This window comes from Podarcis vaucheri (assembly GCF_965113315.1).
Source record: "Podarcis vaucheri genome assembly, chromosome: 7".
In the NCBI taxonomy this organism is placed as follows: Eukaryota; Metazoa; Chordata; class Lepidosauria; order Squamata; family Lacertidae; genus Podarcis; species Podarcis vaucheri.
In genome coordinates, this window is record NC_138765.1 from 97,552,340 (window position 1) to 97,568,451 (window position 16,112).

The window sequence follows — 16,112 nt, forward strand, 5'->3', positions numbered from 1 at the left end:
TCCACCACACTCCTGGGCAGCAAATTCCACTGTCAAACAGCTCTCACTGTCAGGAAGTTCTTCCGAATCTTTAGGTGGAATCTTCTCTCTTGTAGTTTGGATCCATTGCTCCGTGTCCGCTTCTCCGGAGCAGCAGAAAACCACCTTTCTCCCTCCTCCATGTGACATCCTTTTATATATTTGAACGTGGCTATCATCTCACCCCTGAACCTCCTCTTCTCCAGGCTAAACATACCTGCAGCAGTTTTCTCTCCAAAATAAAAGCGAGCAAGTTTAAGCAGCCTTGTTCCAAGATGTGACTGGGGTGGGATGGCCAGAGTGCCAGCTCCTACTCCCAGAGAGGAGGGTTCAATTCCCCACTCAGCCAGGAAGCACCTTAGTCGGCGTTTGCAGCCTCCCTCGCAGGGTTGTTGTGAGGAAGAAATGGGGAGGAGGAGAACCATGTACACCACCGTGTGTGTGTGTGTGTTACATTTATATACCACCTTTACTCCCAAGCAGCTCCTTGGAAGAAAAGGGTGGTATAGAAATGTAATAAGAAGAATAAATTGTATGTAGCTTGGCTGCCAGGCCTGCTGGCTTTGCTAGCTGTGCCTGTGAGGGAGAGGCAGCGTGGAAGCAGCATCTGGCATAAAGTGTCATGAGCTTCCTGCTTCTTCCAGTCCAAGATGGCTGGAATAGTGGGGAAGGAGGAGGACTGCATCACAGAGCAGGGAGGACATAGGTGGAGATGGCCTTGTGGTTCTTCCATCCTCCACCTCATCTAGCAGGGGGCAAAAATGGGCACAGGAGTGAATGTGAATTTTGCTTTGGTTCATGAGGCTGGTTTCTACACACAAACTGTGGCATTCCGCTCTATCCTCCAGCCAGACAAGCAAGAACCATTATCAGAGTTCAAGACCACATTCCAGCAAGTCAGAAACATTTGAGGAGAGGTTGCAAAGTAGGGCTAGTGAGAGGGGTGGAGATTCTGAGGGCAGGGGGGCCTGGAGAGAGTCCCAGGGGCGAAACAGAATAGACCTGGGGGGTCACATGTGGCCCATAGGCCTCTGCTCTCTAGCCCCCAGTGACCACGGCTGCAATCTCCCATCTTGATCCCGAGCAGCCCCATGGATGCAAGATGTGTGCAGAGTACCTTTGGAGAACAGGCGGGAGACTGAATGCTCTGCTCCTCCTTTTTCAGATACCAAAGCCAAGTGTTACCAGGGCGCTGGAGAGGGCTACATGGGGACATGGAACACAACTGTGAGTGGAGCCAAGTGCTTGAACTGAAAGCTCGATTCCTTGAGGAATAAGCGGTACAATGCGTACCGGGCAGATGCCGCTAGGTTGGGCCTTGGAAACCACAACTATTGCAGGTGAGAAAGTGAGTTTAGGAGGGGCCTCTTCCTCTTCTTGCCCCCCAATACCATGGGACATTATTGCAGTCAAACCAATAATTCATGTTTTACCAGATTGGCACATGAAGGGGCTCATAGAGCTTTCTTGTCAAATTTGCTAGAGAGAACTCTGTGAGATCACTTCCTTTGTCTGCTTTGGCAGGAAGCTGTAGCCCTACATCCTTCCAGCCTGGGCAGCCTCCTCTTTCTTCGTCATGCTTCCAAGCTGACCACATGTCCATGTCTGAGGTCTGCAGCTCAGACACAATTTTGAACTTACCTTTTGTACTTTGGTAACTTAGATAGTACAATCGTACTTTGGTTTTGGAACAGCTTAGTTCCTGAACATTTTGGCTCCTGAATGCTGCAAACCCAGAAGTGAGTGTTTCAGTTTGCAAACTATTTTTGAAAGTTGAACGTCCAACAGGGCTTCTGCGGCTTCCGATTGGCTGCAGGAGCTTCCTGCAGCCAATCAGAAGCCACGCCTTAGTTTCTGAACGTTTTGGAAGTCAAATGGACTTCCAGAATGGATTCCTTTCGACTTCCAAGGTACGACGGTAGTTATAAACATGCTTTTATTTGGTGCTGCAATTGCTACTTCAACCTAGATTGTGTAAGTAAATACTACTTTTACTTCTTTACAAAACAGTGTTGTGATTGTTGTTTTTAAGGGGTAGACAATGGGTAATACCAGGAAAATCCAGTCTGCCTTTAGAGCATCCTGGATTATTGTTTGTAAAAGCTTAAATCAAACTTTTCTTAGCTTCAAAGTTTAAGCTGCAAAGGATGGTACTCTGTTGATCTCACAAATGTGAGCAAGGAAGAATAATAACTAAACCATGTATCCTCTCCTAGTGCCGAAATCCATTCCCACAAATACATCCTTGTAGGCAAAATCTACTCTGAGCGGGAGAAATATTGACATTGTCAAATAAGGATGCTGCAGAGCTGGAAAAGGTTCAGAAAAGGGCGACCAAAATGGTTGAGAGCATCTCCACTGTGAGGAAAGGTTACAACATTTTAGTTTAGTGTAAGTGAGACTTTGGGAAGACACACAAGGTGGAGGTGTATAATATCATTTCATCATAATTTCATGAAACTGTGTGCGCTTTGTGGAGAAAGGGAATAAATAGGAAGACATCTAGGCCATATAGTGAAGCTGAAGATTGGAAGATTCAGGGCTGACAACAGGAAGGACGTCTTTGGAGAAGAGAAGAGTTTTGGATTTGATATCCCGCCTTATCACTCCCCTTCAGGAGTCTCAAAGCGGCTCACATTCTCCTTTCCCTTCCTCCCCCACAACAAACACTCTGTGAGGTGAGTGGGGCTGAGAGACTTCAGAGAAGTGTGACTGGCCCAAGGTCACCCAGCAGCTGCAGGTGGAGGAGCGGAGACGCGAACCCGGTTCCCCAGATTACGAGACTACCGCTCTTAACCACTACACCACACAAGTCTTCCCTCAGGGCTTAGAATTAAACTATGGAGCTCCTTCCCCCAAGGCGTAGTGTCAACCACCAACTTGGGTTGAGAAGACCAATTTCCACGAGCCTAAGAGGAGCCTGTGGGAGCCGGTGGAGGCAAAGCAGAGTCAAAATGGCCAGCAGCCATCAAGAGCCCCTCTCCGCTGCTGCCTCCTCCTCCTCCTCCTCCATGAATTGGTCCAGTTCTCTTTTAAAGACATTCCGGTTGGTGGTTACCACTGCCCCTGTGGGAGTGAGTTCCAGAGCTGAATTCTGCACTTCATGAAGAATTATTTTTTAAAAAAATCTATCCTGAATCTTCCAACATTCAGCTTCATTGGGTGTAATATGAGAGAGGGAAGAAAACGTCTCCAACCACTTTCTTCATGCCTTGCATAATTTCATAAAATTTCATTGTGTCACCTCACACTTGCCTTTTCTCTAAATTAAAAAGTCCCCAATGCAACAGCCTTTCTTCATAGGAGAGTCACTCCATCCCTTAATTAATTTGGCAGCCCTTTTCTTGACCTTTTCCTGGGGGATAAGGCTGTCAGTGGCTACTGGCCTTGACGGAGGTGATGCTTCCCTGGGGGGGGGGGGAGGCAGTCGGCTTCTGAATAGCAAGTGGGGGGCGGGACAGGGCAAGTGCTGTTGCACCCAGGAAAGGCTGCTTCCAAGCCTTTCACTGACTTCTAGTTGGCTGCTGTGAGAACCGAGTGTCTGTCTAGATGTTTCTTCGTATGATCTAGCAAGACTCTTCCTACATTCTTGAAATTATCAGTGTATTATTTTGAGTATAAATGTTGGCCTCCCCCCCCCCATTTTTTCCCTTATTTTTGAGGTTGCAGCTGAGTTTGCAGCTGTCCCCAGTGGTGCAGTGGGCCAGTGCATCTGGCTATCAACCAGAAGGTTGGTGGTTGGACTAGATGACCCCTGGAGTCCCTTCCAGCTCTACAATTCCACACTGCTATGATAAATGTCTTAATGGTACAAAATGCCCAGTGTTTGCCTTTCCTTTCCTCTAGAAACCCTGATTCCGACATCATGCCCTGGTGCTTTGTCTACAAAGGAAACAAGTACAGCTTTGAGTTCTGCAGCCTCCCTCCCTGCGCCAACAGTAGGTTCAAGGCTCCTCTGCAGTGGGGCAGAGCCAGATGGGGCGGTGAAAATGTTGTGCTATGAGCATTGGAGCCGAAGGGAAGAAGGCTTTTAGCAGTTTCTCTCCACATCACGGCCCTGATCCAAATTAACTTGTGTGAATTCCACACCCACACACTTGTATTTTGGTCTGCTCCTTTTCAATAGAAATATGCACCAGACTCCGAGAATCTTGCGTGGAATCTGGAGCTCTAGTTCCACCACAATCATTCCCTATTTGTGCAGCATGTTTAGTTTTGCAGAAACAAAGAATTGGCTTCATCTATGGTTATTGCCATGCTTGCGGGAAAATGGAGTAGAAAACTTGTGTTAGTTGGCCTCAGTGACCAAACTCGCTCATTACGGTAGAAAAAGGAGACAATGAGAAGATGCAATATATACTAAAAGAGACTTGATTATGAATTAAATAAAAATGGGAGGGTGCTGGCTTCAAATAATCATTTTGCAATGTTCTGATGGCATTCAACTTAAACATTTTCTTAATGTTGCATTTTGGATATTGATACCTTCATGCTTGCAGGAAAAATGTATTATCTTGTTTATTACAAATTATTTAATAGGGCTCGTATTCATAAGGTATGTGTAAGCTTTGTTCTAAGACATGTACAGTAACTTTCAGCTTTTTATTAGGCCAGTCACACTTCTCTGTAGTCTCTCAGCCTCACTCACCTCACAGAGTGTTTGTTGTGGGGGAGGAAGGGAAAGGAGAATGTTAGCCGCTTTGAGACTCCTTCGGGTAGTGATAAAGCGGGATATTAAATCCAAACTCTCCTCCTCCTCCTCCTCCTCCTCCTCCTCCTCCTCCTCCTCCTTCTTTTTCTTCTTGTCTGTGTTGGTTTTCTAGTTAAATAAAAATCATTTAAAACTTTTCTAGTTAAATAAAATATGTAAAATTTAATTTAAGAACCAGCCCCATCCCTTGTAACATCTATGGCGCTGTACAGATGAAAAGTGGATCCCTGCCCCAAGGTTCATACATTTAAGGCACACACCCCCCAACTTGGAAACTGTGGGTCATCAGGGGTGCTGGGAATTGTAGCTCTGTGAGAGGTAAACTATAGCTCCTATGATTCTTGGGGGGGGGGATGTGCTTTTAATGTAGGCTTCACAATTGAAAATCTGCAGTGAGAAAAAAACCTCAAACTATATGCCCCATGAATGTGGTTCGGGCCTGATGCAAACCTGCCTTTTTTGTCACAGAAAGTCACACTTGCATTTCTGGAAGAGGCAACAACTATCGAGGTCCCCACAACCGCACGGAATGGGGTGCTGCTTGCTTGAGGTGGGATTCCCAGTTCCTTACTGGGCTGGTCTTCAATTCCCATCGGGAGGATGCAGAGCAGCTCGGTCTCACCAGCCACAACTTCTGCAGGTAAGCCGACCCTCACCTTTTCTCCTTGCAGTTTTTTGTCCAAAAAGAAAAACTAAATGCAAAACATGGCTTATTGATAAGATATGTGTTTGGCTTTTCCAAAAAGGCTCTGGACCACTCTGCCTTATCTAGTGTAAGAACAATAACCTGCTGATTGGCTCTGCCCTGTGTGCTGCTTTTATTGAATTCATAGAAATAATTCTGCAATTAGATGAGGCTGTGTTTTTTGGGTCATCCAATCCATTTGTGCCATTTCATTCATGTTTGCTACAAATGCCTATGTGGTTGTTGATAAAATATTGGTGGAAACCCGAATTTGGATGTGGTCATGTGTAGGATTGCATTCAGGGTCTTGGCGTGTGTTCCACTGGTGTATGCATATATGATCTTGCACACTGGTAAAAAACCACACACCACACACAATGGATCTCGATGCAGTTATCTAGAAACTCAGGAAGTGGACTTGTACATTCCCTGCACCCACCACAATATGGCACTGACTGGCATTGGCACTGACTGGAGATGGAACGTGGGTCCCTTGGCATCCCACCATTGGCCAGGCTGGTGGGAAACATCTGGAGGGCATGTTTAGCAGCCACTTTCCAACTTTCACTGAGAGTCCCCTTCTCTCTGGGATCCTTTTAACTGAACATTTCAGGGATTGAACCTGGGACCTGTGGTCCATCCCTGAATGTACCTTGACTTGTCCCAAGGCAACCCTGACGCATTGTGGCAATGCATTGGTAGTGTGTTACCAGGGCACATCTGTGCACCGGGAACACATTGCAGGGAAGGGAAGAAGTGCAAAAGAACGGAAAGCTGTTGCAAAACATGCCTGCCTAGTGCTCTGTCCAACTTGAAAACAGTAAAAACAAGGGAGAGTTTCAATAGCATTGCTTTCCAGTGCAGAAACTATTCAGATCTTTTAGAATAAAATTGGGATGAGGACAATTTCTCTAAGCGCCCCCTTCCCAAGGACTCTGAGTGAGGCTTTGAATCACAGCTGAGGCCAGAGGCCACTTCACACAGTGTCTGTGAAAGCCGACCAGGAGGAGGAGATGATGCTGGATTTAATGGCTTTTGACTATCCCCAAGTGTTTCCAGGCCTGCCTGTGACTTTATAGTATAGGATGGATTGATGGATGGACACAGGAAGTCACGGCTGATGCAGAGCTTTCTGTGGCGTGGACCAGTTTCAAATTCATGTTGTGTTAAGCTGGGTGGGGAACCTTTGGCCCTCCGGTTGTTGCTGAACTCCAACTCCCATGCACCCACAAAAAGGGCCAAGGATGTTGGGAACTATCATTCAGCACCGTCTGGAGGGCCGCTTGAGTCATGGCTTTCCCCCAAATAATTCTGGGAAATATGGTTTGTTAAGGGTGCTCAGAGTTGTTAGGAGACTCATATTTGCCTCCCAGAGCTACAATTCCCAGAGTGGTTTAACTTATTGACAGTAAGAGCTGTTTGACAGTGGAATTTGCTGCCAAGGAGTGTGGTGGAGTCTCCTACTTTGGAGGTCTTTAAGCAGAGGCTTGACAACCATATGTCAGGAGTGCTCTGATGGTGTTTCCTGCTTGGCAGGGGGTTGGACTCGATGGCCCTTGTGGTCTATTCCAACTCTATGATTCTATGATATTCATCCCTCTTCACAGGGAACTCTGGGAATTCTAGCTCTCGGATCAGGAACAGGAGTCTCCTACTAACCTTCAGGCTACTTAACAAACTGCAGCTCCCAGAATTCTTTGCAGGAAGCCCTCTAAAGTGGCATCATAGTGTTTTAAATGTATGGTGAGAATGTGGCGCCTTGACCAATCTGCATTGAATGGGGCTGATGGCCAAAACGTCAGGAGTGTTGGGGAAAAGCTGTTCTAAGTACATGCAAAAAACAAAGGTTATCAAGCAGCCCTCCGTAAACTCCAGAACATCATCCTCAGGGGACATACAAACCTGGGTAGCCCACACTGCTGCTCTTTGCAGGGGCAGAGAGGGGGGAGCATTTGATCTCTGAAGTAATCCTGTTCCACTTTTGTGTTGCAGGAATCCTGATAATAGCACCCAGCCTTGGTGCCACGTGCTCAGGGGTGGCAAGAGGAAATGGGAATACTGCAATGTGCCAGCTTGCTGTAAGTGCCTGCCTTATCCGTGGGGCAAAATGCCAGCAAACTGCATTTCAGTTGCTGGCTCCAATGGTGATCTGATGTACCTTTACTGTTGTTTTCATTGCTTTGTATTTTATAATAATGTTTCTGAAGGGAGAGGGAAGGGTTGTTTTCTATATTTTGTACCTTGTAAGGATTTTTACTTTATCTCTGTACCTTGGATCCAAGTTAATTTCTGAGCTAGAAATAGACCTGCATAGAGGCCCCGCTCGCTTTGCTGTTTTCAGGAATGCGAGATAAGACAGAAGGAGACTCTAAGCTAGAAATAGATTCTCAGGAATGCAAGGTAAAACAAAAGACCTTAGAAAGACACGTATAGGGAGGGCTGCTTAGGGGGTTGCGTTTGGGGAAAGAGGAGGGAGAGAGTTTTTCTCAAGGTATAAAGAAGTCTGCAGAGGCGTACTTCTTGGCAGCCAGTCTTTCAGAAGATATTCTGCTGGCTGACCCTGTGCACAGAAAAATAAACTGCTTTTCCTCCAAAAGAAGGATCTTTCCTGGTGCTTTTTGCTCTCTCCCTGGATCTGAGGACGCGGGCCAACGATTCCCTGGCATGGATTAGGTATCAGCCTACATCTTGGTTCCCTGACCGGGAATCTGCCCCACCTCAGAAGGCTGGGGAGAGCCAGGCTTGACCTTGGTGGACAGCTTGGATCGGTGATTGCAGGCTCCACGCGCGCCCTGCCAATTTGTGGGGGGAGCCAGCCACACCGCTCCGGAGCAAGGACCCAGGTCAAGGGAGGAAAAGAGGACTGGCCAGGAAGGGAATTCTGCAGCAGAAAAAAACGGTAAGCCCAAGGGAAAAAGGGCTAGGGGCCCGAGGGAAAAGGGCCAGAGGCCTGATCAGCCTCACCTGGTTATGCAGTAGAGTGCAACCAGGAAGGGAAAAAAGGGCGTGGCCGTGTGCCACCAGTAAGGTTTGGTATTGCATGCAGAAATTATTTTGGTGTGTTTAGTGTGTTATATGTTGAAATTATATTGATGTGTTTTGTATGTTGTATGTTGCATGTCAGAATTATTTTGGTGTGTTTTGTGTATTGCATGCTGGAGTTATTTTGGTGAGTTTAGTGTGTTATATTGATGTGTTTTGTATGTTGTATGTTGCATGTCAGATACTCTAGTGACTGAATTGTCAAGTGTGGGCCAAGGCTTAGTGTCCCCTTTGGCCGAGCGATTGTAGGCTATAGCATGTGGAGTGTGAGAGAATTTTGAAACCCGGTTAGGAGCGGAGTATCTGAAAAATAGGGTCTGGAGCAAGCCAATGAATTCCTCTGGAATGCTTTTTAAATAACTGGAAAGCGGCCACGAAGAGTGATGATTTGGGGATTCAAATTGAAAAAAGAGAGACTTAGAACTTTATGTGAGGTGGACTTGCCGACCCAGGGAACTGCGTGGCTTTGATTTGCAATTAATCAACCCCCCTGTGGCGAATCAACCCCCTGTGGCAAAATATATTAAATGTCCACCCAGACCAGATCCCCTATGTCTCTACATGGAAGACCAATGTAGAAAAGAATCTATTATGGCTAAAGTCTTGCTGTGACAGCAACACACAGAACAGGATTTGTACAGTGAAGCCCCCAGTGATACCAGACCCAGAAGAAGAGGAGGGGGAAGTCATTAAACCACCTCCACCCTATGCTCCACCAACTGCCCCTCCCCTGGACCCAGGCCCCCAGGCACCGGGAGGAGCTAGCCCCCAGCCCGAACCCCCCCCCCAAGGCTAATGAATCAGAAGAGGAAGAAGAGGATGGTGAGGAATTTGTAAAGGAATTGGTTGAGTTAGCAAAGAAGGGAAGAGAGTGGAAGGTTGCAGAAGAGGAAGATGACGAGGAGTTTAGGAAGAAAGGAGTTTGTAAAGCTATTTGAGGGAGAAGTTAGATGTGAGCCCCTTGTTAGTTGAGGCAGCAGAATGCTGCACCCCTGGAAAGAGGAAGAGAGTTATGTCTCACAGACAGTATGAGAAAACCAGGAAGGATCAGGCAGCCAGAGTAATGCCCCTTCGGAGGGTTTATGATCCGCCAGCCCCTGTCCCAGCTGGACAAACGGGGGCAGAGGCACCTGTGTGATTCAGCTCACAAAAGACAGGCCGCACTGAAAACATTTTACAAGCAGGTTTTATTTTTATTTTTTTAACTCCCTTTTTTCCTCTCCCCCTTCACAGATTCTTACATAGAAATGTTGCTTTTCGTTCTCTGACTTTGTTCCCAGAAGTATGTTGCAAATCAATGTACAAGGACAAGGCTATCTTGGGTTTGGGAAGCAAGAAGCTTTATTGTTCTCAGCTCTGAGTCTGTTATTGCGTTTTTGTTACAGAGAGGACTGCTTAGTTCATGCTTTTTGTCTTAAGAGGAAAATGCAGTTTTCAAAATGCTGGCTGGGGGGGGAATTCACAAACAGTTTTTTTAGGGCCTTCTGGGGTAACCCTAACTGTACCCCTTCAATCCTTTGAGGAAAACCCAGCGAAGATCATAAAGCTGTTTGAAGGGATTTTTAAAATTTATAATCCCACCTTTGATGATGATTAATTTCGGCAGGGTGGTTTGGCCAAAGTACCTCCCAGATTATTATTATTTTTTTTCTCTTTTCTCCTCCTTCAGGAGTCTTGCCCTAGGATGTGTTCCCCTGAGCATGTACAGAGGGCTGTCTTGGAACTATTCTGGACTCTTGGCAGGGGAGGGGTGAGGAGGTTATTTCAGTGTGTTCCACTTGTTTCATTCTTGTGCTTTGGCATGGTTCCCGGACAGAAAGCAAGTTGCAATGTGGTTCTGAGAAAGGCCTGCGAAGACAATGAGCTCTGTTCTCGACCTTGTTGCAATTTTTTTTTCTTTTTTTTAGTTACAGCAAGCGGAATATGCTTGGCTAGTGCCTTTTAGCTGCTGAGAAAAATGATTTTAAAAAGCTTCTCAAAGCTTTGAACTTTTTTTTTTTGATGGTGGTATTCCAGTATTCTTATAAATGCTTCATATATGATTAGCAATAATATGAAGGACAATCGTACAAGTTCACCTCCTATGTCTTTATTGTTTCTTGAAATAGCGTCTTTTTTGTTTTCGTTTTAATCATAATAGAAGTATATTTTTAGGTCATTATCCATATTGTAATTGGACATATGAGTATGGATCTTCTTGTTTTCTTAATGTTACCACTATGAGTGATAAGCCAAAAGTTTTAGTTAATAATGTCACAACCTATAAGACTTATGAACAACAGGCTGCGTGTAGAGATTTTTATGTTTGGTTCAACAGGATGAGAAAGAGCAGTAAATCTGCATATTTGCTTCAATCTGATTTATGGTTATTCTGTGGCACAAGGGCCTACAAAGAAATCCCCTTTGCCTTTTTGGAACCTACACTCTAGGCATATTGATACCCCTGATATATAAAATACAGGAACAGCCATCTCTAGATACCTTTTTTTTTTTTTTCCCCCTCCTTAGGTGTAGGGATGAATTACCGCGATTTGGATAGATTAGCAAATTCGACCAAAGCCTTGTTTAAATCTATTATCTTGGCTTTAAAAATTATTAACACAGAAATGTCAGAAATAAAAGAAGTTGTTTTATAAACCTTTTATGCTTTAAATGTAATCTTTGCCTCTAAAGGTGGAATTTGTGCCTTAATTCATTCTCATTGTTGTATGTATATAACTGATATGGAACACATGATAACCCATAATCCTTTGGATCTGCCTGAAGATTTTGATCCATGAGATTGGTTATTTTCTTGGTTGTCTAATGGATTATGGTTAAGAAAAATATTATTGATTGTAATTGCATGTATTGTGGTTTTATTATGGTAACTCTGATAAGTAAAATGTAAGCCAAGCCTCCTAAAGAGGGGCGGCAGCTGTAGGGATAATGAAACCACTGTGTCCCAGCCTTGCTTGACATGAAAGGCACCTATTTCCTATCAAAATGAGGAAGTGCCAGATGCTGTTATTACCATAGCCCTTAACCCAGCTACCTTATTACAGGTAGGAGAAGGTGGACAAGGGAGCCGCCCACTCAGCCTTACCTGTGCTTGTAACAAAACCCACAAACCAAGTGGTTAATATAATTGGGGCCACAGGTAAATCACAAAAGGCCCCGTTTTTGCAGTCTGTTACCTGCTGTCTAGGTGGCCAAGTAGTCCAGCACAAATTTTTGTATATACCAGAGTGTCCCATTCCTTTCTTGGGCCAAGACTTGTTAACAAAATTACAAGCCCAGATTCCCTTCCAACCAATGGGGAAGTAATGATGACAACTGGACCAGCAGGAGAGTTTTTCTTTAGAAATGCCCCTGAGAGACCATTGGCGCTTAATGATGGTAAAAGACGAGGAGGGAATCCTCCCTGTTAGCCTGCTTCATGATGTTGACCCTGGACTATGGACGGAGGATAAAAAACCGATACCCCATCCCACAACAGGCAGCTGAAGGAATGTGGGTGCATCTGAAGCGATTGCTTCAACATGGAATCTTGAAACAATGCCAATCACAGTGAAACACCCCACTGTTGCCAGTGAAGAAGGAAGATGGTGGGTACCGCATATAGGCCCCAAAGTTCTGGAAAAGTGGAAAGGATTAACGGGACTTTGAAAAACCATTGACCCAAGAAACAGGGTCTAATTGGGTGTCCATGTTGCCCTTGACTTTGCTTAGAATCTGTAGCCTCCCATTGAAACGTATTCACTTGTCACCCTTTTGAAGTGATGTTTGGGAGACCGGTTCCTTATGTGCGCATGCTTTCACCTATCCCTGTTCAAGATGTGGAATTAAACAATTACAGTCTCTCTCTCGAGATTCTCTCTCTCAACAGGTGGACCCAGGCCCGAACTCTTTGCGTGACCAGTTTGAGCCAGGTGACGAGGTGTGGATAAGACTGGTCCCAGGCACCACTGCAACCGTGCTGGAAGGGCCCATCTGCTCTCCACACCCACAGCTGTGAAGGTCGCTGGCGTCACACCTTGGGTCCACCACATTCAAGTGAAGAAAGCTGCTTCAGATTGGACTGTGTCTCAGCATCCTGAAGATCCCCTCCAGTGACGACCGCCTTGCTGATATCACTCCGAAGGCTGGTATCTCTACGCACGGCTGAATAATTGGATGGGAGGGGCGCCCGCGGGCAGTGTCCCCAACGTAAAGACTTGCTCTCCAGCAAATTCAGAGGCACCAATCGAACTTTTGGTATTGGGCCCGGAACCCCTTGATATAGTCACCCCACGTGTCAGGCCATTGCAGGGGTGGACATATTCCTGTGGGTGCATGCTGATATATGAAGAGGGAGAAGCCCCTTTTGGGTATAATATCTTGAAAAGACAACACAAGAGCCCAGTCCACCCACAAGGGATTGTAGGGAAATTGCTCCGTATCGTAGGTGCCTCAGCAGAGAAGTGGAGAGTTACCCCTGAGGTCCAGGAGATAATTGAACACGAGTATCAGTGGGCCCTTCAGCTGTAAAAGAAAACTAGAAATAAACCCCGAATATTGGTGGGAGGAACCATGGAAGGATTGGGTTTGGTGGGTAGGAGTAATATGTACCGCCCTTGTCATATGGATGCTCTCGTATTTTTGTTGGCACGAGCGCCATAGGTTTTTTGGAAGGAAGCGATCCCCCTCCATCCCCTTGATGATCCTTCTCCTATTTATGATGGGAGAATCTATTCCCAGGGCTGAATGTTTCCAGGTCTTAAATCGTAATAGCATTTTCCCCACACAGGAAATGAGAAAACAGGAGGGCTCAGAGTCTCTATAACAAGTGGCTTCTATTAGCAGGAATAGTAGCCCATGAAGCAAACAAAACTGCTTGTTTAGTTTATACCCTTGGACCTTTAGATGGATGGGAAGGATATTTATTATGGTGATAGGTCCAATAATGCTTCTATTGCTTTTTTGCTTCTGTATGCCCTGCTTGATGCAATGTATGCAAAATATGATGGAAAAGATGATGTCTCGCATGATGGGACCTCGCGTGATTGCTTTCATGAGAGATCATAGACCCCTACCCCAGAACGAACCTAAGTATTAGGTTGTTCATAAGAAGAGGAGGGAGTGAAGGGAGAGGGAAGGGTTGTTTTCTATATTTTGTACCTTGTAAGGATTTTTACTTTATCTCTGTACCTTGGATCCAAGTTAATTTCTGAGCTAGAAATAGACCTGCATAGAGGCCCCGCTCGCTTTGCTGTTTTCAGGAATGCGAGATAAGACAGAAGGAGACTCTAAGCTAGAAATAGATTCTCAGGAATGCAAGGTAAAACAAAAGACCTTAGAAAGACACGTATAGGGAGGGCTGCTTAGGGGGTTGCGTTTGGGGAAAGAGGAGGGAGAGAGTTTTTCTCAAGGTATAAAGAAGTCTGCAGAGGCGTACTTCTTGGCAGCCAGTCTTTCAGAAGATATTCTGCTGGCTGACCCTGTGCACAGAAAAATAAACTGCTTTTCCTCCAAAAGAAGGATCTTTCCTGGTGCTTTTTGCTCTCTCCCTGGATCTGAGGACGCGGGCCAACGATTCCCTGGCATGGATTAGGTATCAGCCTACATTTCTAAATGTTGTGAGCCACCTTGGCTCTAGCTCTGGGAGGAAAGGTGGGATAAATACTACTGCTGTCTATTGTCTTCTGAGCACCAACCAAAGACCTTCCTCTTCCAACTTTTAAGCAGAGATCTTTCTGTGTCTGCATCTGTAGTGGAATTGTTTTGAAGATGCTTTTATCATTGAACTGTTTGCCACCCGGGTTCCTTTGAGAGGACGGATGGGATAGCAATGTGCTAAATAAATGAAGAGGCCCTGGGAGAGCATTTTGCCCCAAGCGGAGAGTTAACGTTGTATCTGAGTCTGGGGCACATTTTCCTTGTTTTCCTGGCCACGTGTGGAACGAGAAAGTACCGCCAGTCTCAGTTTCGGATCAAAGGAGGCCTCTACTCGTACATCCAGTCCCACCCGTGGCAGGCGGCCATCTTTGTCAGGGTACAAGGAGTGGAGGCCTACCTCTGTGGTGGGGTCCTGATCCATTCCTGTTGGGTCCTCTCAGCTGCCCACTGCTTTGTGGAAAGGTAAGAGTCCGGCGCCTGATTTGCCATCTCTTCTGCACTTGCTGCCCCCTCAGGAAGTCTCTTGAAGTCAGAGGCAATTTGTGGTTCTGGAGATGAAGAGCCAAGTGGGAGGCAGCAACATTTGTGCATTTAGCAATTGTTCCGTTCGTGCAGGTTTTTCTTGGAGTAATAGCAGGTGGGATTCTGCTGTGGGGAGGGTTTGCTGCTGCAGTCCGGATCTCCCCCGCTCCTCTTCCTGCTATTTGTATTGGGAGGCAAGTCCCAATTCTCCATCTACCTCAATACCCCCCCCCCCCGGACAGGAAACATCCCTTCAAGGTCTGGGGCAGGGTTTTTTGTTATTCCCCCCAAGACACAAAATGTTTGCTTTGTTGTTCTATGAAAGTAATCCATCCAGCAACTTTGCAAGGCAGCCAGTTTTCTCCCCCTGTAAGGGATGTTGTGAAGAAAGACAGTCAGTCCTTAACTAACGCACCAAGAAATGTCGCCTTTCTAGCCCTTTAAACCATGGATAGGAAACGTTGCACCCGAGCAGGGACGAAAAGAGTCAAACGACACCAAGGGGTTAAATCCAGAGAAAGAGCTTTTATTCTGCCATGGGGGGGGGGCAGAGGAGCAAGTGTGATAGAGTCACAAAACAAGCACGATTTCACAGCCATTTGCACAGAGTATATATTCCTCTTCCAGTTCCCTCCCCTTTCTCCTCCTTCTGAAAAGTTCTGCCCCATGTCTCCTGAGCATGAACAGAAAGTTCCTGTCTTGGGACTCTTTTTGGACTCTTCCCAGGAAAAGGGGGTGAGAAACCAAAGGGGGTTTCAGAGTGTTCAGATATGTTTCATTCTCTTGTCCTGGCATAGTTCCCGGAAAGAAAGTTGCAATTTGGTTTTTAACAAGGCCACTGGCCTTAGAAACAAACAGGCTCTGAGAAACAATGGACTCTGTTCTCTACCTTCGTTAGAGTCTTTTTGTTACAGCAAGAGGAATATGCTTAGCTAACGCTTTTAGCCTTATTTGAAAAGTGCTTGAGGCGAGGCTTTGAGGCCTGGCTGGGGAGGGGGAATTCATAAACAGTTTGGGGGTTTTAGGGTAACCTTAACTGACTGTCTTTCTTCAGTTGCACATGGTTGAGCTGAAGCTTGAGCGAGGCCCAGAGCAGGGTCTTGTCGCCTGGGCAGCCCAGGACCTCCGTCCACACTGCCCAGGCTTGTGCCCCAGGGAAGTCACTCCAGTGCTGCTATAGCAGCAGGTGGACTTCACCCCCAGAGGTGAACTCCATTGTCTCAAGACTGAAGGACGCTAACTTCCAATGTTCCAGCTCTCGTGTGCCATTTTTCAGCAGTTCATTTTTTGAACCTGCTGCTCCATAAGCCTGGGATATTTCTCCACCTTTGAGCCAAACAGCTACTTATTGAAAGTGCATTTTCTCTCTCTGTCTGTCCTGCTGTTTTTTCATGATCTTCCTTTCTCCCCTCTGCATTCCCTTTCTCTTACATACCATAGTTTATTAGATTGCAAGCCTGGGAGTCAGAATGTGCCCCTCTTTGATTTCTGCGTGGT

At 46.0% G+C, this 16,112-nt stretch overlaps 2 protein-coding genes and 1 long non-coding RNA gene across 3 annotated transcripts in view; 2 read left to right on the plus strand and 1 right to left on the minus strand.

Annotated features, from left to right (window-relative positions):
• LOC309538104 overlaps positions 1–16,112 on the plus strand; it is a 249,702-nt gene that overhangs the window by 50,777 nt on the left and 182,813 nt on the right. The window lies entirely within an intron of this gene.
• The window catches only part of LOC309537609 (uncharacterized protein), a gene marked incomplete at its 3' end in the record, with an annotated part of 164,087 nt that overhangs the window by 37,396 nt on the left and 110,579 nt on the right, over positions 1–16,112 (minus strand). The gene's annotated exons all lie outside the window — the stretch shown is intronic.
• Positions 585–8,160, plus strand: LOC309537610 (tissue-type plasminogen activator-like; the record flags this gene model as incomplete). Its single annotated transcript, XM_082232506.1, has 5 exons — positions 585–1,358; positions 3,865–3,956; positions 5,198–5,369; positions 7,407–7,558; positions 8,015–8,160. The coding sequence occupies exons 2-5, from the start codon at positions 3,884–3,886 to the stop codon at positions 8,158–8,160; spliced, it is 543 nt and encodes a 180-aa protein (XP_082088632.1). The 5' UTR covers positions 585–1,358; positions 3,865–3,883.